The sequence below is a fragment of the Muntiacus reevesi genome, chromosome 1, assembly GCF_963930625.1.
Source record: "Muntiacus reevesi chromosome 1, mMunRee1.1, whole genome shotgun sequence".
NCBI classification, from domain to species: Eukaryota; Metazoa; Chordata; class Mammalia; order Artiodactyla; family Cervidae; genus Muntiacus; species Muntiacus reevesi.
Genome location: NC_089249.1, coordinates 195,982,711 through 196,010,546, shown reverse-complemented (window position 1 = coordinate 196,010,546; position 27,836 = coordinate 195,982,711). Strand labels below are relative to the sequence as shown.

Genomic DNA, 27,836 nt, shown 5'->3' with positions numbered 1-27,836 from the left:
TTTTATTAAAAATGCCATGCACACACGAGCTAAAGACAACCTAAAAGTACACTGGAAACACAAACCTCTGTTCCTTCATTTCTTATTATTCTTCCTAAATCTTTTCATCTAAAACAAGGTACTCCATGAAGAAGAAGGGCAGCTTATTCAACAGGAATCTGTCTTTCCAGTTTGATAGTTACTATCTATCCTAGTGAGGTTCTCTCTTCCTCTATACAGTCTTCACGTGGTATGTTACATAGACCAGCAAAGAAACATTTAAACCCAAATCCTTACATGTATACTAACTGAGTTACTTTGCTGTATAGCAGAAATTAACAAAACATTGTAAATCAACCATAGTTCAATTTTAAAAGTTAAAACCAAAAAAACCTCCAGCCCCAAATTCTTAATAACTTCTCATTCCACAAAGTTTGTAAAAGAGCAGCATTCCCACAGGTGTGGATCACAGAGGAGTTCAGAAAGACAGACTCTCAAAAGCAGCAAGATCTTCATGGCCCTCTATAGCCCTATTTGGGGGAGGGGGAGGGTGGGAGGGAGTGGTGTCTATGTTGGAGACAATTCTAAAAGGCAGGATCTCAGATTAAGAGCCAAGCTCTGGAGTCAGACAGCCTGGGTCCACATTCCATCATTACTAGCCATGTGACCTTAGGCAAGTCACTCTGGGCCTCAATTTCCAATGAAATGGGGATAATAGTACCTACACATCATATGGTTCTTGCAAGGACTAAATGAAATAACAGTGTTATCAATATACTTGACATAACTATGTCTCAGTTATTAAGATGGGAGGCCTATATGATTTAAACAGTAGTACACCAAATTTCACATGATATAAATATAAAATTAAACAAATGCTGCATCCACTCCCAATTTGCAGACATCAGAGCAGATGATCATGCCTCACCCAGTGCAATACTCCAGGGGAGACAAGTGCTGGAGGCCACAGGAATGCTTTAAAGTTTTTAAAGTTTTATTAGACAATTACTGGGAAGATCTGAAACAAAAGACCTCAAGAGTTTAGTAACTAAGAGAATGAACACTTGCCTACCATTAAATCTAGCTTCTGGAAAACAAACTATTTAAGGCAATTCAAAGTTATCAGATTCAGTACAAAAGTGGGAAGGTGAAATCACTTATTAAAAATCGGTCTGCTGCCTAAAGGTCACCTAGAACCAACAGCCAGCAAAGGGTAGGTAGGTAGGTACACAGCTCTTACCGTTTATTCTGCCCATGTTCATCCCAGATCCAAATCGACCCATGTTTTCCATACCACCACCAAAGGGTCCTTCCATGCCTGAAAGAGACATATTTGCATTTTAGCAGCAGCCCAACAAGACTCAAAGTGAACAGGAAACGAAAATGTTTTCACAAGTTTCACCTAGGGCATATGCTGCCAGAAACTTACCAAGTCCTAAGGGCTTTTGGAGAAAAAAGGCTAGAGCCCTTACTTAAAAATCACTACCTTCAAAAGACTGATCTGATCCAATCCAGTCAATGAACAGACAAGCAAAGAGAGACCCAGAGAGATGGAGTGACTTGCCCAAGGTCACAGAGCTAGTTAGTGAGAAAGCCAGAACCAAAAGCCAAGTCGTCCAATAGAAGGATCAATGGGTAAAAGTAATCTCTAGACTTAAACTGTTTGGAAACTGAAGTGAAAATTTCATGCAGGGCTTAAGAGAGAAGGAAAAGGGAAGAAAAGAGGGGGAACCATACCTAAAAGTAGTTACATTCATACTTCATTTGAGTTGTCTTACCTCCCATTTTATTTATTCCAAATCCTATGCCTTCCATTCCCATTCCTTAAAAAGAAAAAGTCAATGCAAACTAAAATTATGTCAAAGCCGTAATGTTTGAACTTAAAAAAGCACAAGAAATTTCAAACAGCAAAAAATATCCCTGACTCCAAATATATTTTAATTGTCAAGGGGGAAAAAAAAAAAATGGGGTGGGGGCTCTTCCATTTCAACTAATATAACTAGTACATTCCAAAAAAGCGACTTATGCCTTTAACTAAATAATCATCATGTGACTCAAAATTTGATAGTGTTCACATAGTTTCATTAAATGACCGAATTAGACATGAAATGTTAAGTATTAGGAAGAGACTAAGGCACTTTTTAGAAGCTTACTTCAGGAACAGAAGTAGATTTAAAAATCTCCTTTAAAGGTAAAATTCTCTAAATAAAGAGCAGTTCCTAAAAACACTGAGGCTTCCCTCTCCTCAACCCCAGACTTTCCTCTGAGGTGTCAGGTCAGGGGATGTGGTGTTCAGATCGGTAGAGCCACCTGAAACACTTTCGTTCGCCCCAGAGCTTAATCTGGGAGGGAGACAAAGGAAAAGCAGAACTGACAGTAGTAGGGTTGAGGGCATCCATCTTGCAATTCAAACAACTGCAAGCAAGACATAAGTCTGAGGCCATAAAAATGCAGTATAATATTTAAATGATATATGAATGCCTCATTGAACGAAAACACCGAAAAGTGAAGTTCAAAGTTCATTCTTCATGTCAAAGCTTTTATTCGTTAGCTACTGCTTTTCTTCTTAGACAGGCCTAGGAGAGCTATGTAATCATGTGACGAGGCCCTCCATGTCTTTCTGCATCTGCCAATGGCCCTGCCTCGAGAAGCCCTGTAAACACCAGGTGACAGCCCACAGGCGTCTGGGAGATAGACGGTGGCAGTGAGGTGATCCCAAGATCAGGAATTTCTGTCACTAACTGATAGTGTGACCTTGAGCAAGACCATCTCTCTGGCTTGCCTCCTCTTTTCCAAAAGCTCAACTGAGTATCTCAGCTCAGAAGGACTTGTGAGGATAAAATGCAAAGCACAATAGTTTTAGAAAGAAGTATTCACTTGGTAAAAATCCAAAATACTGCCTTAATCAAAACGTTAGTCGCTCAGTCATGTCTGACTCCTTGTGACCCTCCAGGCTCCTCTGTCCATGGAATTCTTTAGGCAAGAATACTGGAGTGGGTTGCCATTTCCTTCTCCAGGGATCTTCCCGACCCAGGGATTGAACCCATGTCTCCTGCATTGCAGGTGGATTCTGTACTGTCTGAGTCACCAGGGAAGCCCAATTAAAATGAATCAAATAAGGAAGGAATTAATTTTATCCCAATATGAGCCTCATTCCACTTGAACTATTCAATCAATGTCCAATTATCCCAAAAATTAACTTAATAACTTTAACTTTCCCAGAAATCCCCACTCAAGAGGCACACTGTACTTCTTACCTGCAGGTCCCAGGTTGCCCATTCCAATGCCTTTATTCAAATGGTTGGCATCAATAGGCTGCCCTCCTGGTCCTAACCCCATGCCAATACCACCAAGTCCATCTGAAAGGAAATGAGAAAGTCAGAGTATTGATTCTACTTCCTTAGGAAGCCCTGACCCTCAAAGTTAAAAAGAGCCTTTGTTTACTGCATAGTAGCTGTCACACTCGCCCCACCACCCATCTGTACCACCAAATCCAGAGCCTAATCCATGATGCAACATTGGCGTATTTGGGAGCTCTCCCTTTAAAGGCATAACCTCTCATAAAACATCAGGGACTAGAATGTGTGATCTATATAAAATGAACACAACTAAAAATCAGTTCATGAGAAAACATCAGCAAAGAACTGTGAACAACCCACACAGTGACAAGTTGTGAGCACCTACTTGTTTCCCTGAATAGTGAAATGAGAAATGTTTAATCAGAAAAGGCAACTGGAGACCTCAGACAGCAAACAGCACAAATATGCCCAACCCTCATCTCTCAACCTGGTGACCCAAAGGACTTCTCTCCAGAAAAACAATGTTAAAACCAGCCAATTAACACAGTGGCCTTAGGCTATTCTCCGACTCTGCTGCAGGTGGTTTGAGTAATGAAGCTAGTGTATCCAAGGAACCCATCTACTACCCAGAAAGCTTCCTAAGCCAAGGATCGTACCCTACCCACAGAATAAATACAGGCTGACCTCAAAACAGCCAACAAGGCCTGAGAGTGTAAGATACTTGCAATGCTCTGGGTGATCATGGCTTGGAGGCTAAGACCAGGTGAGATTTTTTTTAATAGGAACAAAGTTCACTTAAAAAAAAACACCTGACACCAGTTCTCCAATTTTAATCTGATTAACATCCCTGTTCTGAAACTGCACATAAACAGCAGCAACAGCTCACCAAGGTTACTTACTCCCCAAAGCACTGAAGTCAACCCGAAGATTTTCTGGGGAAACCAAAAGCCACAGATAATGGGCTCCCTGGAGCCCAGGGTGCCAGTCTGGCTGCCAAGCAGCCCTTACCCCCTCCTCCAGGCACAAAGTCAACAAGAGCCAGCACCCTGTTCCTGGTAACCACCGCAGGAGACTGCAGATGATGACAAGGACACGGGTCCATCTCGAAATAATGCTAACTTTCAACAGACAGCCCATCTTATATTCGTGAAACCATGGACTTCCCCTCAAAAATCTGTCTCTACTATGCTTCTATAATCCTAAACTGCAAACAAGAATTAGTACGCTAGTCTAGGCTCCCATTCAATTCAACCTCTGAAGGCTAAGCATTAGGCATGAGCCACTGCTCCAGACAGGAGGCAGCCCTGGCTGGCCCTCCGAACACCTTCACCCGACAGCCTCACGTGAGGAAAAGTCCTCTCTCACAGACACCTGCTGGTCTTGCCCTCTCCCAACCCCCAGTCTGCCTCCCACAGGTCGTCCTGCCTGTACTGCTGATACACAGCCCCCCATGCCACCACAGCCCCTCCCCTCCACTGCCGGCTGTGCTGAGGCTCCCCGCCCTTCTGTGGGCCTGCCCGGGATGACTGCACTATTACCCCATCTTCCCACCTATGCCTTCCCTGCTCCAGGATGGACTTTTACCTGGATGTCACAAACAACCCTATATAAAAATTCTGACTGTTATACTTCACACACCATAAACTTCACCCTTTCTCCAGGCCCTGGCAATCACAATCCACCTGTCTATGAACTCGCCTGTTTGAGGCATTTCCAATAGACAGAATCAAAGTTCATCCATACTGTAGCACATTACCAGTACTTCATTTCTTTTTTTATGGCTAATAGTCCACTGTATAGATTTACCATGTTTTATTTACCCATTCATCAGCTGAAACCATGCAGTCATGAACATCCGTGTACAGGTTTCTCTATGGGTATAAGGTTTCAGTTCTCTTGTAGTGAATACCTAAGAGTGGGACTGCTGGGCCATATGGTAATAACCAATCTCTTCTGAACCCAAGCGCAAGCTGGCTTTCATTTTTTTTTGCAGTTTGTTTCTTCCCAGCTACACCGTCTGTGTCCTGGGCAGCCTGCCTCACCGCAATGTAATCCTAACAACCCTTCCTACATTGTCCCTCTGCTCATTTTTTCACCCCGAAAAAATTTATAAGGAAAACAATCTTTTTGAATGTTTTGCTCAAGAACAGTCTAGATAACTGCAGACTGACAGCCCAAGTTCAAAGGTAATTGTAATTTTCTGGTTAGAATATATCAAATTCAAAATCGTAGCCATAATAATTGGACACTTACGGGGAAGTTGTTGTGGACGCTCAGGAGGGAAAAAATCTCCCTTTGGTAAGGCCCTCTCATCCTGAAAGAGAGTGTGAATAAATCTCAGTATTCCCTGCAGCACTGCCAGCAACAGCAAAAGCTGCAAACAATTCCTATCAACAAAGGACGGATCAGAAACATGAAGATACACCCATGCCATGGAAGAACATGTCAAGTATAAATAAAAGAATATTGGGGGGGGGGGGGGGGGGAGAATATGGGAGAGTTGCGACCTTCGTGTAAAGGGGGAAAGATAAAAAATAAACGTTCACATCACTATGGGGGAAGAATGGGACCGTGACACAAAGTAAGAGAAAGACTCTCATGCTCAACTTTTCATGTGTTCTGACTTTTGAATCATATGAAAGTCACTCAGTCGTGTTTGACTCTTGGTGACCCCATGAACTGTCCATGGAATTCTCTAGGCCAGAATACTGGAGTGGGTAGCCTTTCCCTTCTCCAGGGGATCTTCCCAAGCCAGGGATCAAACCAAGGTCTCCAGCATTGCAGGCAGATTCTTTACCAGCTGAGCCACAAGGGAAGCCTAAGAATACTGGAGTGGGTAACCTATCCCCTCTCCAGCGGATCTTCCCAACCCAGGAATCAAACCAGGGTCTCCTGCATTGCAGGTGGATTCTTTACCAACTGAGCTATCAGTCAGATGACGTGAAGCAATTATCTATTCAAAAAGCTAAAGTGAACGCTTAAAGGAACGAAATAAATCCTTAGTAAGTTCTTCTATTTCCTTCCTGATCTTCAGTCCTAACTAGATGACCCTCAGCATGTTCCAGTCATGCTTGCATTAATCATTAATACTGTTATCTTTGGCATCTTTGGCACAGCCACAGCTGGGCTAATGTTTATACTAAAATGCTCCAAAAGAACTTTAAAGGCTTTCTGAATCAGACTTCATTATGTTTACAACAGATAGGATGCTAACCAAACATACTTCAATACTCTGAAAATTGGAAACCTATGTATATAACCATTCTCTGAAACCAACAACTACTTGCTCAAGCAGGATACTCTAGTGACTCCTGATCATGCAAAGGAAAAAATATCTGAAGAGCTGCATGAGCAAAAAGTTGTTATTTCTGTCATAAATTTGCTCAACATACTGCACACTTTGACTCAGACTGATCCATAAATAGAGCACAACGGCTATGTGCATGTACACTCTTAACAATCCCATGTTTCTGCTAACCTTATTTGAGTATATTAAAGAGAAAAAGATCCTTGGAATTCCCTGGTGGTCCAGTAGTTAAGAATCCACCTGCCAACGCAGGGAACATGGATTCAATCCCTCGTCCAGGAAGATTCCACATGCCACAGAGCAACTCAGCCCATGAACCACAACTACTGAAGTCCATGTGCCCTGGAGCCTGTGCTACACAGTAAGAGAAGCCACTGCAATGAGAAGGCCTGTGCACCACAACTAGAGCGTAGCCCTCACTCCCAGCAACTAGAGAAAGTCAGAGTGCAGCAACAAAGATCCAGCACAACCAATAAATAAATAAAAGATCCTATTAACTTACCATTTTCACGTGCATTGGTCTGTCAAACAGCAGCTGGCCATTAAACATAGCTGATATTACAATTAAGGCTATTTCTTGCAATTCTAAAAACATGCATAGCAAGAGAAATACCCAAGAGAAAAACACTCCAACTGCTGCCACCAGTCCCTCTAAGTGGTAAATTTATGAGTAATTTTGATTCCTGCTTATACTTTCAAGTATTTGTTCCTACAGTAAGCATAAAAGCAGCAATAAACAAGGCTCAAGGGGGATAAAAGGAAACCTCTGCTTACTCCTTAGGTGTGTGATCTTCATTCATAAAATCTTATATTTCTCACTAAACCATCCTCCTCTTAAAAAGCACTCACATCAGGGACTCCCTTCACGGTCCAATGGTTCAACTTCATACTTCCAATGCAAAGGAAGCAGATTCGATCCCTGCTTAGCAAACTAAGATTCCATGTGCTACATGAACTCCCCCTTCCCCCACTGCCGCCCCGCAAAAAAAAAGAAAAGGAGAAAAGCACTGACATCAGTTTTCCCAGTGTGTCCAACAGGCCTAGTGTTCTAGCACGTTTTGAAGTACCGTGTTTTCTGGGTAATATACTCAGTGACAATCTTACCGGAGTTTAAGATCAGTGTTCATGTGTGGTATTCTCTCTGTGGTCACTCTAGAGTGAGCGGCCTAGGGTCAGAGAGATGCTTCTTCCAGAATGTCAATCCACTGGAGAAGACAGGCCCTGTAAGGATTTACCTCTCCCTTCAAATTAGACCCTCTAAAAAGAAAACCCTGGAGACCACCCATTGACATGTGCCCATTTTCGAACCATCTCTTCTATCTACACAGTACTGGACTCCCGTAGTAATGTCCACAGTAATGTATTCTCTCTAGTCATGTGTGCATACATGTTCACTTATGTCTGACTCTTTGCGACACCAAGGACTGTCGCCCTTTAGGCTCCCCTGTCCATGGGATTCTCCAGGCAAGAATACTGGAGTGGCTTGCTATTGCCTCCTCCAGGGGGTCTTCCTGATCCAAGAATCATACCCATATCTCTTGCATCGGCAGGTGATTCTTCACCCCTAGCGCCACCTGAGGATATTCCAGTAACACAGGAAATGCTAATACACAAAATTACCACTTCTCCACACAAACCTGCATTACTAATACAACCTGAATTCCAAAAAAAAGGATACATATAGCTTGCACGGCTTCAATGGACTGTTCAAAAGTAACAGTGCCTATTCCACGACTTTTTCCGTCTTTATCCTCAAGAATGTCTGCTCGGACCACCACACCAGCCATACTAAAAACTTCCTTCAGTTTCTTCCAGCCAACTTTATAATCCAGCTAATCAAGAGAAGAGAGAGGAAAATCTCACTGTAAACATTTTTACTACATGAATGTGACATGCTTTGGGTAGAAAACAAGCATTAGAAAATGTTACAAAAATAATGCCATAAGCCTTAACTACTTATTTACTGTCTCTTTTCTCTGAAATAACAATTTAAGTCACCTCATTCCTTTCAAATTTAATGCTTATTTTGTAACTACTAAAAAACTTTGCTCCCCATTGAAGGTTACCATCATCCTCCCCAATTCACTTTTATTCTTAAAAAAAAAAAAAAAAAAATTCCCTTTGCAAATGACAAAGGTTTATTACCATACACCCAGACATAACAAGAAAGGAACATCAATATACAACCTCTGTTCATATACTTTACCCCACACTTACTCTTACAAATAAGAGCAAAACTCAGTAAACATGCCCCAACAGGACCATGGGTCAAGCCTGTGTGACTTTACGACTACTGTGGTCATTAGAGGACAAAGCCCATAACCCTCCTTTAGCTTTTTCTCCCCCCTCAAATGTCAGAGCTACCATTTTAACTCATTGACAAGACCATCTAAGGCAGTAAGTCAAACTTTTTGAAACAATGTGTCCATTTACTTACATTTGCTACAAATACTGTGCTTCCAAGTCTTCCAGCCTGTAATGCATGGATAATCTCATTTGGGATGTTAGGATTATTTAGGATACTGGGTGGGATATTAATCATTCCTGGGCCACCTGGTCCCATACCCATCCCACCAGTCGTAGCCATCACCTTTTGCATTGCTCTCCTGGCATGTTCACCATCAGGATCCTAAAACAAGTACAAAAGGGTTACATTTAACTGACCCAGTGACAATGAAAACCATGCTCCCACAGTTAAGTGATGTTCCTAAAATTTCAGAGATTGAGAGGCTGTTTAGAAACCATTTCTCAAAATCTATAACAAGAAATTCAAATGAACTAACAAACTGCCAGGCCAGGAACAATTCCAGCCAAAAGAATGAGGAAGAAAGGAAGGGTATAAAATTTAGCTCTCAATTTGAACTAAGAAAAAAACAAAAGGTAAAGGAGTGGATGAAATGATTAGTTAGACTTCCAGGCTGAAATAAGATCTTCATGGGCTTGGTATAGTTGAATTCTCACTAATCCAATGGGGTTTCATAATTTGTGCAAACCCCATCGGTGATTTCCCAGAAGTTTGAAAGCACAGCTCTAAATCACCGAGGTCCCTTCACCCCTCAAGTTCAGGCACCCGAGCCGTGTGTGAAAGGTTCGTGGCTTTCTGGCGTTTGCTCCTGAATCCTGCCCCCTGGTGTGCCACCTTCACTGAGAGGGCACTTGAATCCCACCACGCTTCCTCTCTGGCTCTGTGCACTTACTGACCTTCCTTCAAGAGTAGGAGGTAAAAGTAAGTCAAGGAAGGGTTGAATTAACAAAAAACCTCCCACTTCCGTTCAGGGACAGAAGACGCCTGATTTGGATTAGCTACAAAAAAGGACTCAAACTCATTTAACAAAAAAAGATGAGGATTCAGACTGAGTAAAACTGCAGATGTAGAATACCCTAAACACACACACACACACACACACAGTAGAAAACCATGGGCTCAGTCTGAGTGGCCAAACCAAGGCAGTCTGGCCTAGAAAAACCACAGGTGTCAGGAAGGCAGCACACAGTGGCTCAAGACGTGTTCAGCCACTATCCCAAAGTTCTTATGCGAAAGACTGCTGAAGCCTGCGACTGACCCTCCTCTTCAACAACAACAGGGCGTCTGCTCCGTAAAATGTCACCAAGGACTATGTCTGTCTTTTCCTATCTCCAAACAGGGACAACTCGACAACTACAGACGGTATCCACAGTGTTTCATGAGCTTACTTCTTTGACTTTCAGTGGTCTTCCACTCAGACTATGCTTGTTTAGAACTTCAGCAGCTTTTTTCATGCTCTCTTCCATCTTGAATTCAACAACACTATGAAGAGTCAAAAGGAAATGAGTGAAACCAGTCCTACAACTGAGAAGGTTCAATTGCCAATAAGTAATGAGACAATACTTACGCACATCCCTTTGGAAGAAGCCACAGACCAGTCAGAAGAGCAAGGGGGGAAAAAAGAAAAAAAAAAGTAAATTTCAGTGACAGTTATAAATTAAAAATATGACTTCTGTAACAGTTTTTAAATTAACCCTTCTAAGGGGAAGCTGACAGAGTGTCTTGCCTGGCCTTCCTTATTAAGAGCTCCACTCCTAGCGTCTCCTCTTCACATTACCAGCTTTTGCACTAGTGCTGCTGAAGTTATAATGAGCAGACCTAAATTCAGGTTCTCCAAGAAATCACACAAACTTTAGATCTGCTTCCCTCGATACTCAATCAATTCCTTGTCATACTCCTCCTTAAATCCATCCCTTCCATAAATTAAGCTCATCCTTTTGATTATTCTAAGCCATTCTATTGCACGACAGAAAATAGTTAATTTTCTCTTTAAACAAGGCCAATTTTAAACGTTCACGTTTTAGTATTTGTTTTACAATTTACTGGCACAAAGGCAACTTTTCAGAATCTTTGGTTCACACAACTTTCAAATTCAGCAAACAACCAAAAGTAACATTTTCTAGACAAGAACACACGTTTTACATTAATATACCACCGCTAAAATTCCATGCATAATTCACACACAGCCAATTCCTCTGTTAACAAAGAGACAATGCTGCTCTTGGTCCCCAGTTATCCAAATTGGGCATCCAAACAGAATACCAAGAAGCTCGTTGGCCAGCCATTTGGAAAAGCGGGACTCCAGTTGGCAAATCCCCTCCCACCCCACTCGGATGTTTGGCAAACCAAACATAGCTACTGTAACATGAGCACTCACTGCCTTCCTGATTTCATTCGATTCCACGCCACCATACAGTTACATTTTTCATGTAGTAAATCCACAGAAGAAATTCTCTCAGACACTTACCCTTGACTTTCCTTCAGCGTCCATTAAGAGCTCCACGTATGTTACCTCACCAACTACAAATCAGTTTCCAGACGACACATAAACCAAGGGAGAAAAGCCAAGAAAACAATGGGAATTTAGAACAATCATCAGCAACCTTGTATGGAGCCTCTGCCTTATAAGAAAGCCCAGAAACACTCCATGTTCTCTAAACCGCCACACTAGGCATTACAGGTGTGCAGTAAAAGTAGGTGAAACTTGTTAACAATATGTCCTTGATTTTCCTCCCACCTCAAACAAGCTATTTCCCTGTCTGAAATGCTCATTCATGACTAGAGGCAATCCAAATCTACAGGAAAGAAGTCTGCAAGATTCACTTTTGGGGGGAAGGGAGGAACAGTTTTACACATACACTGACTGCTGAAAGCAGGTAAACAGCACACTAAATGCAACGCCACTGAACTGAGCTCAACTGTTCACTACAAAGATGTGTACATGAATATGCTCAAAAGGCGCACACACAGCGTGGCTGGCTACATGGGTGTGCAACCTGTCCAATCGCATCGGGCTCTGCTGAGGGCCATGCACTTAGTTAACACTCTGCTATTTTGAAATGCTCAGTCATTTTTAAATAAGGGGCCCGGGGCTTTCATGTTGCACTGGGCCCCACAAATTCTGTGGCTGATTTCTGCACACAGCACTAGGCTTCACAACTATCCCAAGCAGAATGTATAACTATCCATCACAAAATCAGAGCAGTATCTGGATTCTTTCCAATGAATTAAGCCAGGTTTTATTCTTACTGCTCTCTCAACCTTCTCACTACAGCATACAGATAAATCCAAACTTAGCGATCAGTTGGCACCTCAAGAGCTACATAGACTCACTCAGGAGGCTAGTCGACACAAAGGGGAAAAAAAACAAACATTTCCAAAGAACCCACAGATTTTCCTCCAGGTTTGGATTGCCAATTCATGACCACCACAACCAGATGTTAGAACCCACCAAGACAACCACCAAAATGGCTGCTGAACTTGAAGATGGCACAAACACACCAAAAAAGCCCAGAAATTTTAGTGTTAACTTGGAGGAAACAACAGCTAAGCAGACTCTCCGAAGTCAAGAAAAGGGTTTTTGTTCTAAGAAATGTTTTTTTTCATTTTCAGGATTATTTTTTATAATGATAAAGCCTCCTCTCATTCAGTTTTCAATTTGGTTTAGCAGTACAATTTGGTTTACCAGTACAAAAATAAACCTCTTAATGGCCCCAAGTCTTGCCTAGCCTATTCCTTTGTTCAAAGGATATTAAAATTATAAGGATTTTAAAATTAATATATCACAAAAAGACTGAAGTGCAAAGTAAGATTAATTTCTTTAAAATCTGAAGAGCATACTTATTAGTAATATATTTGCATGGCAGTGGACAGGAAGAAGGTCAAGTATTCAAAGTTTAAATCTATAGGCTCACCTCCCTTGTCCTTTCCTGAAATATTACAGACTACACCAGCACTTTGCACAAAACAGGAAGGAAAATCAGTGCAAAGAAAAGAAATTAGGACTATTTCTACAGAAAAAATTAGGAGGAACTAGTTTAGTTTAACTTTTGTAGTATGCACAACTGAAAAATGATCACAGCCAAGGAATAGTCATACAAACTGGTTTTCTGTCATCCTTACAAAAGTAAAGCAAGTCCAAAAATGCTGTGGTCATTCTTGAGGTCATGTTAAAAGCCATTTATTTCAACAGCAGCAGCCATTTGAGGACCAACAGCCCTTGACTGACTCCACACTGATGAAAATGCCAAGTTGTATCAAGACAGTGAAGAGACCCCCCATCTCAAGTTAACCTCCTAGAGCTGAGACTACTACCTAATAACCTTAAAAATAAATTTAAAAATCACAGTATCTAACTCTGACAGCTGTAACAATGTTGTCAGAATTCAAATATTGTTGCATTTTTTGGAAGTTTCTAGTTTGTGCCTATAAAGACACTGATTTATCAAAAAGTTGTCACTGCAACTCAGAAACCAAACAAGTCTAAACCAAACCTTTTTCCATGATCATAACCATTTTAACCAAAATCAAAAGCCAGGTTCAGAAATTAGGACTTTGTCTACTTAACATTCTAGAGACAGCACAAATCCAACTTCAATCCTCTCTACCAATAACTCTGCTTAAAGGGTTCTCTCTTCTCCAAAAGGTACAGTTAGTTGCTTATTAAAAATTATATTTAAAAGACCCTCATCCTCAGTTTAGCTATAGGTTAGGCAAGTTTTGCAGTTCTACCATGAGTAGGGCTGTTTCCGAGTATCATCAATAATAACCATGCTCCTCATAAATTCGTAATTTTCTGATCTCTACCCTGAGAGACCACATCAATTCCAAGGCCTAAGCAAACCACTGTTACAGAATCCGCAACAGTTGCCAATTCATACTTCTCTACAGGAAGATGGTAACAAAACCTTAAAGAAGGTCCCCTCTCCTTTAGTTTGACATGATTAAAGCAAAGGCCTGCTAAGTAGTCAGTGCAACTATCAACACTGCCGGCAAAACGTGTCAACTCTTCACAGTCTGGCCACACTCAGTGAGACGAAGTGTAAAACAACCAATCAACCCAAGCAGAGAAGTTAAGGCCGTGAGGCAGAGTTAACAAACGAGCAGTTTCAAGTCTCGCAGACAGAGAACCTGCAGGTATTAACAGAAAAGACTGCTGCTCCTCTTGCTCCTGATCATGGATGGAACCCATGGAATCCCAAGAGCAGGCTGCTAAAACAAACTCTACTGCAGCTTTAAACATCAAAGTTTCTGAATGAAAAAACGAAGTCTTTGAAAAATTGAATGCCAAATGTTATTACCTACCTTTATTTTAAAATGCTCCAAGAATTCATTGTTAACCAACATTTAGGTGGATTATTAAAAATATTACCTCAAGAATAAAACACATGATGAGGATAAGAAAATGAGCAACTCCCAAAGAACTCAGCTAGTCCCTTGGAGCAACTTTGCTCTAACACTCCTGAACAGATATCTTTGTATCAAAGTACAGGCGCTAAAGCTTCACTGAAGAGAACTCATATGTGAAAAGGCCTAAAGCGACTGGGGTAGGAGCTCAAAAGCATATTATCAAACATTTTCACTCAGCCAATGCTCAGGGAGCAACTCTAATGGAGGGGTGCATGGAAAAATTGCATATTTTAACTTGGAAAGCGTGTTTCTTTGATATACAGCTAACTTGAAACATGGCAAAAAAATATTCTTCGATACAATGAATACTCAATTCATGACAAGTTAGAAAAAATGATTAAGCACATTCTTGCTGCTAATTCCACACAGCAGAACACTGCCTCTCTAACTTGACCAAAACCCAACAAATAAGACAGGCAGGCGGCACTGTTAAGGTTCGATCCAAGTACCCACAGATATGAATGCTGCACCAGCAACAGACCTTTCCAAAACGCAGATGGAATATCCAACAGAGGAAATCATAAAGGAGTCAGGGAGACTTGGTAGGGATTTTTACTTAAATTGAAAATAAAGTTCTGCTCTGTAGACTCACAATGTAGATTATCACTGAGAGCCAACAGAGACTTACTATTGAACTATACTTGCCCTCTGGGCCTAAGTTTTCTGTCAGCTGGAATTTGAAATTTACTTAAAGTGACGCATTCAATAAAAACAGAAGGATTAAGTGCTTAAGAAATCCTTCCTTACACAAGTTAAACTGACTGCTGCTAACCCTGGAGATTGACTGGGAGTAAGCTGCAGCGCTGGCCTTCTGTCCTCCTCACACTGCGCTCCTCCGGCTCAGTCCCGCCAGGGTGCAGCCGCCCCACCTCCAGGCTCAACCATGAGCTTTCCTCAGGCACACAGGACTTCTCTAAAACGGTGCACAACACTCTTCAAGCTTACAATTCCCAAGATCAATCAATCACCCTTTGCTCACAGAAGTCTTAATTTTTCACCCAGACCTTACGGTCAAACACTCTTGAGATGTTCATGTCTACCAACATTTGTCAAGTGATGAAAACCAGGCAGTTGTGAGACTGTTGAGTCACTCTCAAACCTCGTCTGGCAGTCTCCAATTCAAATTTCCTCTTACACTGGCTCTCAGTTTTTGTTTCAATCCACTCTTCAGTGTTCACGAGGTCATCTGTTCCACATATTATCTCCATTAAAAATAAGCATGATCACAGGGACAAAGGAAAACATGAAGGAGCTAAACAGGCTGGGTAGGGACTTTTACTTAAATTGAAAATAAAGTTCTGCTCCTTAGACACAACGTAGATCTTCTTGAGCCAACCAAAAAACCTCTGCGCCTTCCGGACATGAAGAGCAGGAACAGGGAAGCTCAAGGAAAGGGTGAGTTCAGTTCTGTGGGCTGTTTAATCCACCTCCCTGAATGGTATATGATGGGAGAGGGGGCAGTGGAAGCAGCCTGGCACAGAACAAAACAAAGCTCTCAATACCTCTTCTCTTTAAAACCAGCAATGCTGACTGCACGGAACTGCCACCAAACAAGCTCTGTGATCCCATCCAGGGGAAAAGGCACCAGTGGCCTGTTCACATAAGACATGCATTATTAACAGGCGCTGTTTAAAGCTAACAGAGAAGATATACCAGGTGTCCGAGGAGCAGGAATTAGGGAGGGGTACATGATGCGTGATCATCCTTAGAAAAAAGCTCCTGTCTTGCCATCTCAAAGCTACTACCTGAGTTCTAACATGCAGCTATTATAGGTAGTGCTGCAATGACAGAGCATTTTTCACATTTCTAAGCCAAGGACAACTAATTCTAGCCATCCCACTAGTTTCCTGATTTCATCAGGAACAGACCTTAAAATACAGACTGATAGTGGTTGGATCATAACAGCCCACTATTGTGGTTTGCCCACTTCAGAGACTGTCCTGAGAATAATATTTTTAGACTCTAAAAGCCTCTATCCCCAACCTTTTTCTCCCCTGTGCAATAACAAGTCTTCTAAAACCTTAAACATTGTGACAGATTTTAAGAAAATATTTCAGATTTCAAATAATCATTGAAACATATTTTTGGTATACCAAGACATGAATTAAAATAGTTTTAAAAACGTCAAAACGAAAATAAGAAGATTTGTACTTACATAAACAGTAAGTTTCTTTTGACTTCACATACTGAATATTAGATTTACCATAAAAAGATTACCTTTCTCTTATGAATCCCTTTATCCACAATCCAATACTGCTAAAACTTAATTAAACAGAAAGGTAATTAATTTAACCTGTACAGGGGAGCGCTAAACAAGAACATTTTAATGTTTATTAAAAATAACTGATTTACTGCACACCTGTAATTCTAAATTACACCACCAAAAATACACTGAAAAGGGCTGAGCCAGGGCATTCATAGCAGTATGCCAGGGGAATATGAGAACCAGTTTGGAAGTATCCGAATAAATCACCAGGCTGGCTCCACACTTAATACAGTGCAAAATAGGAAGTTGAGGTGAACTGCTTCTACATCCAGAAACGTCATGGCTGCTGCTGCTGCTGCTGCTGCTACCAGCTTTAAGGCTCCCAAAACTGAATTACTGAATGGTAAAGCAGTAAAAATGTCACCTACTTTATCCATCATGTCCCAAAACTGGTTCACACACTCCTAAAAATGAAAAATAATTTGGCCTGCAATCTCTTACAAAGTTCTAACAATTGCATTTTCAAAGCCACATTCCTGGTTCTTGGAACTACTATACCTTATTATCAATGGACGTATCCATTCAGCGGTTCAACCAAATCGCGAGAACACAAATTTGGAGGTTATTCCAAAAACTAATTCGAATGAGACCCAACTGTGCTGTACAGAAATTCTAAGCTTTATTGAAGCAGCAGTCCCAAAAACCAAGAACACTGCATCTGGGATGCCTCGTGACACGCTCTTCAGACAAAAAGAAGAAACTTCACTCGTGCCCTAGGAGCACTGGCAGGAATGATTTGGCTGATCAAGGCAGGAAAACAAACCTCACACCAGAACGTTTTTCCATCCATGTTACCTGGAGAAATACTACATGGGAGCAGCCTACATGACTGTACAGAGAGGTTCACGGTGCCTAATGCTTCTGGCATGTCATGGTTGAATTAAATGATGGGACCATGATGGCAGTGGGCCATTCATAATTTCAAAACCCAATGCTGGGAGCACCAGTACACATACCAAAATGGCCTATCCAAGTGGCATCTGTCTGTCACTGAAATGTTAAATCATTTGACAAATCAAGCTCAAATCTCTTTACATTATGAATGCTCCAGAAAAACCAGTACCTTTCAGCCCTTCAAAAAGACTCCAGTTTAAGAATTATTTGATTCTAGGTTTCCCATGTGGGTAAGGGTGAGGGGAGACCTCCAGGCCTTTAGACAAATGGTTCTCTATCAAGTTCATCTAAACCAGGGCTGAGCAATCTCTTTAGCCCTGTGTGCCACCAGCAGGGCCCAGAATCAGGAAAAGACGACAAAAGCAGCCGAACAAGAGTATAACGAGGAGGAGGACACACATGGTGTGCAGGAGGTAGAAGCAGAGGACCATGGGGGCAACCAACCGCTGAGGATCTCCTGGTGGCAGCAGAGCTTCAGTTGCTTCCTCTGCCCTCAACCAGACTCTGGACACCAGGGTTGGGACTGGTGGGTGCCTGAAGGCACCAAATTACACAGTGAATGCTTTATTCTGAGCTACCCAACTGCCAATCAAGTCTGTGTTTTCCTCCCCTGGGTGTGGTTTTATAATTTAGAATCTGAGCAGCACACATTCCAGCCACCAAATTTTGATCCCAGGAAGAGAGCCGCAAAATTTAGACAAACTACTACCTTCCCGCCAGAATTTTAAAAGAAAAATGGAAAAGAAAAAAGTTTCTCCCAAATAGGAAGAATTTTAAAAATTTCCTTAACAAAGAGGCTCCCCTCAAGCTTAATTGAAGCCCTGTTAACCATACTAAGCCAGTGAAATCATTCGTAGGTCAAGGGATCATACAAATGCCCCCATTTGACACACAAGTGCATGACCACAAAAAAAAAAAAAAAAAGAAAGAAAAGAAAAAAAAGAAGAAAAAAGGTAGGGTGGATGGGAGGGGGCTTAACTCTCAAGCCTGGAGAGAACACATGCTCTACTCAGAACAGCTTCCACTGACAAAAAATAACCAAGGAATTAGCCACAGAGAAGATGACACACCAACCTTCTGACCCTACTCAACCACCAGTACCATTACCTTTTTCTTTAACCAGGTCTTTAAGTGACTGCCATTTCACATCAAAAGGTATGTTTGTAATGAAGGCTCTGTATCTTTTAGTTGGATTGGCATATGGCTCAAAGCGATTGCCTCCTCTTTTTATGTTTTTCTCCTTCCTCTTCTCATTCTGAGCAGGTCGTTCTCCTTCACTGAATTCAAAAGAGAAAAAAAACATTCACAAGTTAGCACAACCCAAAAGACAATATTTGATTTTCCAGGCAAATTTGCCTGATTATCCCAGGCAAAGTTACATATAACACAAGAATATTGATTGGAGTCACTCAAACTAAAGTGGTCCATAGAGCTAAAAACTGTAGTAGTACACTCCTGAAAATCCATCTATCAAAAAAACCATTTCCAAGACAAATGTGCTTTCCTAGGTCTTCACACATTCCTGTGGGGCTCTAACATAGGGGGCGGGGAGAGGCCATCTCCCTACCTGAGGTGCTTTAATTCCAAGACAGAAACAGGAAAACGGAAGGGAAGGTTTATAAGATGTCATGGAACCCAAAAGAGGTGGTACACATAGGCCCAACAAACTTCAGCCCTACAAAGTAACTTTCATTGTGGGGGGGAAACATTTTTTTCAGTGGGGATGTAAAATGGTGCAGTTTGGCAATTACTCAAAAAGCTAAAACATAATTACCAGAGGACCGAGCAATTCCACTCCTAGGCAGTATTATTCACAGTAGCAAAAGGTGAAAACAACCCAAGCATACACCAAAAGATGAACGGAATAAAACAAAATGTGGTAGATCCAGGCAATGGAATATTACTCAGTCATTAAAAAATAAAAAGGAATGAAGTGCTGATACATGTTGCAAAAGAGATGAACTTTGAAAACATTATGCTAAGTGAAATAAGTCAGGCATAGAGGAAAAAAAGAAGAGGTTACCCAGGACTGGGGATAGGTGGGAATGGTGAGTTACTGTTTAATGGCTACAGAATTTGTTTGGGATGATAAAAAAAAAAGTTCTGGAAATGCTGAGTGAGTAGGTACAACACTGTACCTAATGCCATTAAATTGTACATGTAATCATTTTAAGATGGCGGAATTTACATACATCTTACCATGATTTTTTTTTTTTCAAGTTTTTTTTAAGGGAAAGAAACCTTTCTCTACTCAACTCCATTACTTTGAGGCTAGGGAAACTGAAGTCAAGCAACTCCGGTAGGTAAAAAGCAGACAAACAATCCCGTCTTTGGCAGAGAAGGGTGGATATTTTTTTGGCGGGGACTTTCCTGCAATACTCTCTACCTTTGTGTGTGAGGTGCTCCCACGGAGTAGCATTTCTAAACCCTACAGGTGTGGCTTAGTGTGAGCAGGAAAAAAGGTTCACAAGAAGTGGAGGCTCCCAAAGGACAGAACCAAACAGGCTGGAAGCCCGGGCCAAAGCCCAGGAACTGGCTAGAGTCTGTGCACAGCCAGGGCAAGGCTGGGCCAGTTGAGCAAGACTGCTCCCCGAGCCCCTGGGGCCACAGGCGGACATCAGTGAGAACTGACCAGGAACTACCGGGGAGCCAGCAGCCACAGAGGTCCTCTTGTGCATCAAGTCCAGCACTGTCTGCTTTCCAAGCCCTCTGCTTTTCTACCAGTGAGAATTGAGGACTCCCACAACTAGAGATTCCAGCAGAGACTTTGTGATCCACGACAAAAAAGCAAAGAAAACAAAAAAAATCAAGACTATGGTATTGATGATTTACAAAACCACCTTTTTAAAAGTAAGGGTTGATCTTTATTCCAGGATATGTCTTCCCTGCAGTGGGGAATGGCAGCTGGAGGACTTTCTTTCAGTGTACCAGGAAAAATTAAAGTTAGCAACCTATTTTAGTCCCCAAGGTATTTTTTTAAAAAACTGGTCCCTCATAGCCAAATGCAAGTGTGCGAAGTGTTAAGGAAAGCAACTTCCTCCATGATCTATCTGATCGATACCAGTATCAACATGCAATCAACAGACCTCCTTCATGGGGGCTGGCAGATGGCAGAAAGGGATAGGGTCACACAATCCCTGGATTCCTAAGAATTCTTTACTCTGTCTACCCAGGCTTATGACAGACTCTCCTTAGGCTGACCGCACACCACACACACAGTCCACCTGTCTACTCCATAGGAAAGCCCAGCACCAGGGCTGCCAAACAGCATGCGTCCATGCGCCTTACCCTCAGCAGATGAGGATAAGTGTTACAATTAATAAAATGGAGATCAATTTTCATTTCATGGACCTAACTACAGAGGGTCTATGGGTAGGAATACATCGTAACAGAACTGGTTTCTTTTGAAGCCCAAATATTCTTTCAGCAACATTAAAAAACATTATTCTGACACAGGGTCCATGACACAGTTACAGTTTCAGCCTGTGTTTTAACAGATTGTTATAAGTTACAAATCATATAAATAACTCATTACAAGACAAAGGTAACAAAGTGTCTAGGCCAAATTCTGCCGTGCAGCATTACTGCTAAGAATAAACTGCCCAATCTAACCACAGAAGATGGGGATTTGATTTGGGGTTAATCTACACCACAGGGCTCGGCATCCAGAAGGCAGCTCATGTGGGTTACGCCCAAGGTATGCCCACAGCACCACTATACCCAAACCCTTCTCCAGCTAATCATTTCCTCTCTCTGAGAAGTTTCCTCCTAAGTGAAACAGGTAAGAACTATCTCATTACTTGCAGTTTCTTAAAAAATTGACCTTTTCAGAAATATAATAATCACTATCAACTCTATTCTTTACAGAATAGTAGAGAACCATCCTCAAAAAAACCCCACGACACATATTCTAGTACAGATGGTATGATAACTGAACAAAATCCCATTTTTAAAAAATGTTCAATTTTCTCATTTATCTTCTAGACAGAATTAGGGGAATATTCTTCTAGCCCTAAAATATATGTAACACAACTGTAAAAACCTTTTAGAAGTACATTTTTACAGGTAGGTTATCATTTAGCTACACTGATGAAAAACTTTTATCCTAAATACCCCAAATTTAGGATATTATAAATTCAAAATGTTAAAACACACCTACCATATGTTATCCACAACTAGATACTTAGCCAAAAGAAAATTAATATATCCATGCAAAAACTTATACCTGAATGCTCATAGCAACATTATTTATTCCAGTTTCCCCAAAACTGGAAATCTAAATGTCTACCTAACAGGCAGACATCAAGCTTCCCTGGTGGCTCACTAGACAAAAAAGTCTGCCTGCAAAGTAGGAGACCCGGGTCAAACCCTGGGTTGGGAAGATCCCCTAAAGGGAACTGCTACCCACTCCAGTATTCTTGTCTGGGAAATCCCATGGACAGACGAGCCTGGCAGGTTGTACAGTCCGTGGGGTCACAAGAGTTGGACACTACTGAGCAACTAAACAACTACCCACTAACAGGTGAAAGAATCAACGAACTAGGAAATTCATACACTGAAACACTATTCAACAATAAGTAATGAATTACACACAACATGGATGAACCTCAAAATAATTACACTCAAAGAAGCCAGACAGAAGAAGCGTACATATAGTATGACTTCATCATGTAAAACTGTGTGAGAAAATGTAATCTGGCAAACTAATTTACAGCAGGTTCTCTCAGCCTCAACAGTATGAACATTTTAGGCCAGAAAATTCTTTTGTTGTTCTAGCCTGCCCTATGTGCTGCAGGATCCCTGATCTCTCCCCCAAGGGAGGCCAGAAGCAGCCCCATTCCTCAGATCTGAAGATGAAGGGAAAAAAAAAAATCCCCACGACACTTTCAAATGTCCCCTGAAGGGAAAGAAATCTCCCAATGAGAACCACTGATACATATTGATGTGGAGAGCAAACTAACAGCTGCCTGGAGGTGGGGGAAAGGAGGACTCAGAGGATTACCAAGGGGCAGCAAAAACTTTTACAGGTTATAACTATTATTTTCATTCAGTGATGGTATCAAATTGCATACTTCTAACCTGTGCAGCTTCTTGTGCCAATTACACATTTTTTCAAGTTTCTGCTGGTTTCTCAAATTCCAAATCTTACTCCAAGGTAACCTGACTTGTAACTTCTACATAAAGTTAACAAATTTGCAATCTTTCAAAGAAACTGAAGTTACCTAAGACTGCTAAATAAATACCTTACCAATAGTCTCCTTGCTATCTTGCTTCCAATTGTCAATAAACACCCCAGTTGATTCTGGCACCCAATTATCTATCTGAAGTTTAAAATAGATCCAGTATGTTAAAAACTTTTCCTGACATTCTATTAACCTAATTCCTAATACATTGATAAAGATAAGCGCAAAATACCTTAAGAAGCTTCTGAGTCAGTCATGGAAGATTAAGTATGATTAATAGTTTTGGAACCGTTTTACTGACTGTACTCCTTGAAGATTGATAACTTACCATGTCACTGCTCCATTGTACTGGAATTATACTTTACATAAAGATCACAAAAAAACACAAAATACTGAGTGCCTAATCCACAAAGAGCTGCTACATTCACTATGTAAATCCCTATTCTCTCTTATGCCTCCACAGCATTCCCATGTATAATGCTCTCCTAACTCCTGGAGTTTTTCAATCAGGAGTGTAGTCTGAAACAGCAACTCCAATATCTTGAAATCCTGACCACATCTCCTGAGGGAAAAGACCCCCCTCAACCTCCATATTCCCTTGAGAACTATCCCTTATGTAAAATGATTCTTCACAAAAATCCTTTCAATCCTGAACTCCACTAATGTATTTAACATGTAGAGAGCACTATTCTAGCTCCAGGTCTACCACGTAACTACCCACGTGACTCCAGTTCTTTACCTCTATGGTTCTTTACCAGCAAAACCAGCATAACCTGTATTCATGCAGCTCACAGGGGTGCTGTGAGAATCAACAATCAACCTAACAAAAAGCAGCTTGGTAAATGTTCGCGCAATTATCTAAGAGGGTAGTACCACAGGTGACTAACAGGTACGGTCATCTTAGTCTGAACCCCAATGTCACCGGCTCTTTGCCAGGCCTCAGTTCCTTCATCTGCGAAAGGAGTTACTATCCACAATCACAAGTTTAAAGGAGAGGCTAGCACACTGTGACAATGATGTATTTTTGTACCAAAAACTTTCTGTAGAATGATTCACTCCTTGCATTCTACCACTGCACATACTGATTAGACTTTAAGTCCACTGGGGCAGTGGCTAAGCAAACCTAAACACTGTACTTGCTGTTTAGTGCAAGTGTTTGACTAGGTGTAGTGTCTGACTCTTTGTGACCCCAGGGACTGTAGCCCACCAGTCTCCTCTGTCCAAGGGATTTCCCAGGCAATACTGGAGTGGGTTGCTGTTTCCTTCTCTAGGGGATCTTCTTGACCCAGAGATCTAACTCCTTCCTGTCTCCTGTATTGCAGGCAGATTCTTTACCACTGAGCCACCAGGGAAGCCCCCACTGTACTCATCACAGACTATCAAAACAGTAATTCAAATTTCACCTCACTGACCGCAAAACAAGTTAATGGGAGAGTCTATCTGAGAAATCCTAAATGAAACAATCAACCTAATCTTTGCAGACTAGTATTCCCCCAGCCTGGCCTTGAATAAAATGAAAAAAGCAAAGAGCTAGCAGCATGCATTCCAACAATACAGAGCCCCATTCTAATCCTGAGCTCATCATCAAATGTGTCTCAAAATTATTATCAAACATACAAGCACTTCTTAAAGTACAGCAAACACTCAAGTCACCGCAAAGCACAAAGAATCTGGTTTAAAATTAAAAAACAAAACAAAACAAAAAACCCACTTCAAATGTCTGTTTACTGAGAGGTTACCAGGGTGGTGCTGTGGAAACAGCAAAAGTCTTGGAGTCAAGATGGCCTCCCCCAGATTCTTAAGGTCAATTTCTTTAATCTGAATTTTCTCGATTAAAAAAAAAAAACCAAACCTTTTCTTGACTGTAAAATAGTGTTAACACTAACCCTGCATCCCCCAAAATTTATACTAAATGCAAATTTTTATTTTTAAAACAGCCCATCTCTCACCTTTCCGATTCGGCCACAGGTTAATCTGGAAGTGGAGTAGGTTAAGTCACTGATTTTAAATGTATGGTGTAACCTCTATTTTTAAACAATAAAATTAAAAAAAAAAAAACTAAGTCTATGTGTCCCTCTAAAATGAACATTTTTACCCCCAATACACTCTCTGAATCTTGACTGTACTTAGACGGATTTCTCATCAATATAAAAAGAAACAGCCGGCTTACAGCTGGGAGAGAAAAGGAATTGCAAAACAGGTTGTGCTTTCCATGGTCCTCATGAAGCTTGCAGTCTCAGTGCCTTTTCAACTTACAGCACACACACTCCACTCCTGGTGGAGACAAGGTGAGAAGAATCCAGTCTCACTCATTTCCCAGCCCGCAAAAGTGGCTCAGCTGGTAAAGAATCCACTTGCAATGCAGGAAACCTGGGTTCGATTCCTGGGTTGGGAAGATCCCCTGGAGAAGGGTAAGGCTCCTCACTCCAGTATTCTGGCCTAGAGAATTCCATAGGCTGTATGCGGTCAGAGAGTCGAACAAGACTGAGCACTTTCACAAAATCACAAAAAAAACCTCTCAAGATAAAAATCTGAACTCCCTAGTCTGGAATTCACTGCCCACCAGCTGGCCCCCAGTGCTCCAGCAGTTTCAGTTCTTTATAAAGTGAAAGGAACATGAAGTTCTCTACAAATATATATCAAATATGTCAAAATCCTAGTCTTTGAACACTCCTCTCCAAAGATCACCTGCTTCTCTCCAATGATCACCTTTCATCCTCATCCTCCTAGGGGAACACCTGGTGGCCCCCAGCCGCTTAGGGTTGGGGGAGGGGAGTCCCTCCAAGCTCCCCACCCCTGGTAACTCCTTTTACTCACTTCCACACAAAAATATCCATTGGCCCTTCCCTATGAGCAGGGGGACTGTTTTCTAAAAAGCTCTGCTTTAAAATCTTCTTGATGCAAAACACACACACACACAAAAACACCCAAAATACAAACTTTTCCAATGGCCCTACAGAGTAGATCTAAGTGTTCCTAACTGCCTAAAATATTGTCTATTTAAACAGTCTCAGACTGAGGTTCTTCCAACAAAGACTTTTTTTTATTCTCTGAAACCTTCAGAGATTCTTTCTGAAGGCCACGTTTTATGTTCGTTTGTCAAATGAATCAGTCACAAAATGACTATTTGGAAATGGACTGTGAAAAATGGGAAATTTGGAAAATGTACCCCAGATGCTATAAGCTGTAACTAATAACTTCTCACCTAGCACGATTCTAGCAGCACTCCATCCTGTGATAACTGCTTTGAAAGAAAAAAGAAATAAAGGACATAAATGTATATCTTAAAGGCCTCCAAACATGGTCCTCAAAAAATCCTACCAGGGTCCCTTAAACAGTTATTTAAAAAAAGTCTAAATATGAACATGTCCCTTTCCAGAGTTTTCAATAACAAGAGTTGGGAATACTTCTAGGATGCCTTTCTCTCGATTTCCAAGGAACAGTAACCACGGTATTCCCCACCTCGGGAAAGTATATATAGCTAGTATTTAGTGAGTGTTCATTTGCTAAATACGTTCACTTTTAATCCCCATGAATTCTAATTATACACATTAAAAATTCGTGGGAACGCAAATCCATAGGAGACAAAGCGCATAGCAAAGGTATCCAGAAGAGGTGAATCGTTAAGTAACTGTTTAATGGCTACAGTTTCTATTTAGGGTGAGGAAAAAGTTTTCAGCGTGGATACTGGTGGTGATGCACAAAACCGCGAATGCACTCGATGCCACGGAATCGTCCACCTAAAAATGGCTGAAACTGTAAATTTCACCAGATTTTTTTTTTTTAATGTATGTGGGAAATCAAACGTATGCCCAAGCCTTCCCCTCACCTCCCCCTACAGTTGGCGGGCGAAGGCAAAATGTCTTTCCGCACCTCTCAGGCGACTGTAATCAGAATGAGTGCGGTTCACCGGGGACACAAGACGATGCTTTAAAGCTTTAAGAAAACTTTCAAAACCGAGGACCTGAGACAGAGCCCCCAGTAGGAAACGAAAGGGTGGCCGAGTTTGGAAATGAGTGAACCCGCCTAATGATGGAAAATCTTCCTCTAGAACACGGAATATGTTTCTCTTTTTCTTTCTTTCCTCTTTGTTTCTCCGGCTGAACACTGAACAGCAGGTCCGACCGCTCCACAAATACCTACTGCGCACCTGGGGAGGAGCGGAGGGACTAACTCTCGGTCGGAGATTGGGGCAAGGGGAGGTTCCGACCGAGGCACTTCCCGCGGGGCCGGGAGGGGGGGAGGGGAACCGCGCGAGCCGGGGAGGAGGGGGAGGGGGAATCCGGGGCCGTCCTCGCGGTCCTTCCCGATACCTACCCGTCTCAGCTACCGTTTACCGGGACCGACCGCGCGCGAGATCCTGCGTGCGCACTCCCTTCCCCTATCCCCCACTTTACGGATCGGGAAACTGAGGCCCCGGAAAACGGCGAAGAGCCGTCAAGCCATGCGCCCAACCAAGGTCACCCGCCAGGCCAGCAGGTCGCGGACTCCGGGTCTCGTCGGCTCTGGGGCCCGCGCGCCATTATCCCTGCGCGCAGAGGCCGGGCCTGAGGCCTCAGCGTCGGACTCGGTCTGGAGAGACCAAAGGAGCTAAGGCCCGATGCCTGGGAGAGAGCGGTCCTAAGGCGCTCACGGGGCCGCCCGGCTTCACCCCTCACAGCCTGGGCCGCCTCCCCCCACGGCAGACCCTGAGGGGAAAGAAAGCCCAGCCGAGGCCGCGCCGGGAGGAGGCCCCAACAGATCTAACGGAGCCGCCGCCAGCCACAGCGAAAGCGCCCAGCCTGAGACAAGGAGCCGTGAAATACTCACCCTTTCGGGCCCGGAGCTCCGTTGCCGCTTGGCACGCCAGGCGCGCCGCTCTCCTCCTCCATTTTGGGCTCCGTCGCTGCCACCTCGGCCGCCGCTTCGACCCCTGCCGCCATTTTCTCCGCGTCTGGGCTTTGTGTGAGCTAGAGGGCTGCGCGGCGCTGCGCCTGCGTGCTCACGTGACTCGGCGCGACCAGTAACGCCTGCGCGCGCCGCGGCGGCCGCCAGTCTCCTTCCCTCCCAACCCGGGCCACGCCCCTGCTCCGGGCCACGCCCCCGCCGCGCGCACGCGCGCACCGTCAGCTGTTATTGATTCATTCTTGCAACAAACTTGCGTTTGGCGCCTACTGGATACACTATCCGCTTTCCGGGTGTAATTGTTGTTATT

The 27,836-nt window shown here is 42.4% G+C and overlaps 1 protein-coding gene across 9 annotated transcripts in view; it reads right to left on the bottom strand.

Moving 5' to 3' along the window:
• Positions 1-27,618, bottom strand: part of HNRNPM (heterogeneous nuclear ribonucleoprotein M) — a 38,571-nt gene extending 10,953 nt beyond the window's left edge. For 3 of the 9 annotated variants that reach the window (XM_065917896.1, XM_065917898.1, XM_065917900.1), the window contains exons 1-7: positions 10,279-10,393; positions 9,023-9,214; positions 8,264-8,417; positions 7,088-7,137; positions 5,532-5,592; positions 3,237-3,338; positions 1,220-1,297 (exon numbers count right to left, since the gene is read on the bottom strand). In XM_065917896.1, the coding sequence (XP_065773968.1) occupies positions 1,220-1,297; positions 3,237-3,338; positions 5,532-5,592; positions 7,088-7,137; positions 8,264-8,417; positions 9,023-9,214; positions 10,279-10,356 (715 nt within the window). In that variant the 5' untranslated portion in view covers positions 10,357-10,393. Of the gene's footprint in view, positions 1-1,219; positions 1,298-1,757; positions 1,803-3,236; positions 3,339-5,531; positions 5,593-7,087; positions 7,138-8,263; positions 8,418-9,022; positions 9,215-10,278; positions 10,394-10,457; positions 10,466-11,357; positions 11,411-18,566; positions 18,737-27,451 lie in introns of those variants that run through there. The other 6 variants (XM_065917897.1, XM_065917901.1, XM_065917895.1 and 3 more) reach the window with 4 other exon arrangements.
• Positions 27,619-27,836: the final 218 nt, after the last annotated feature.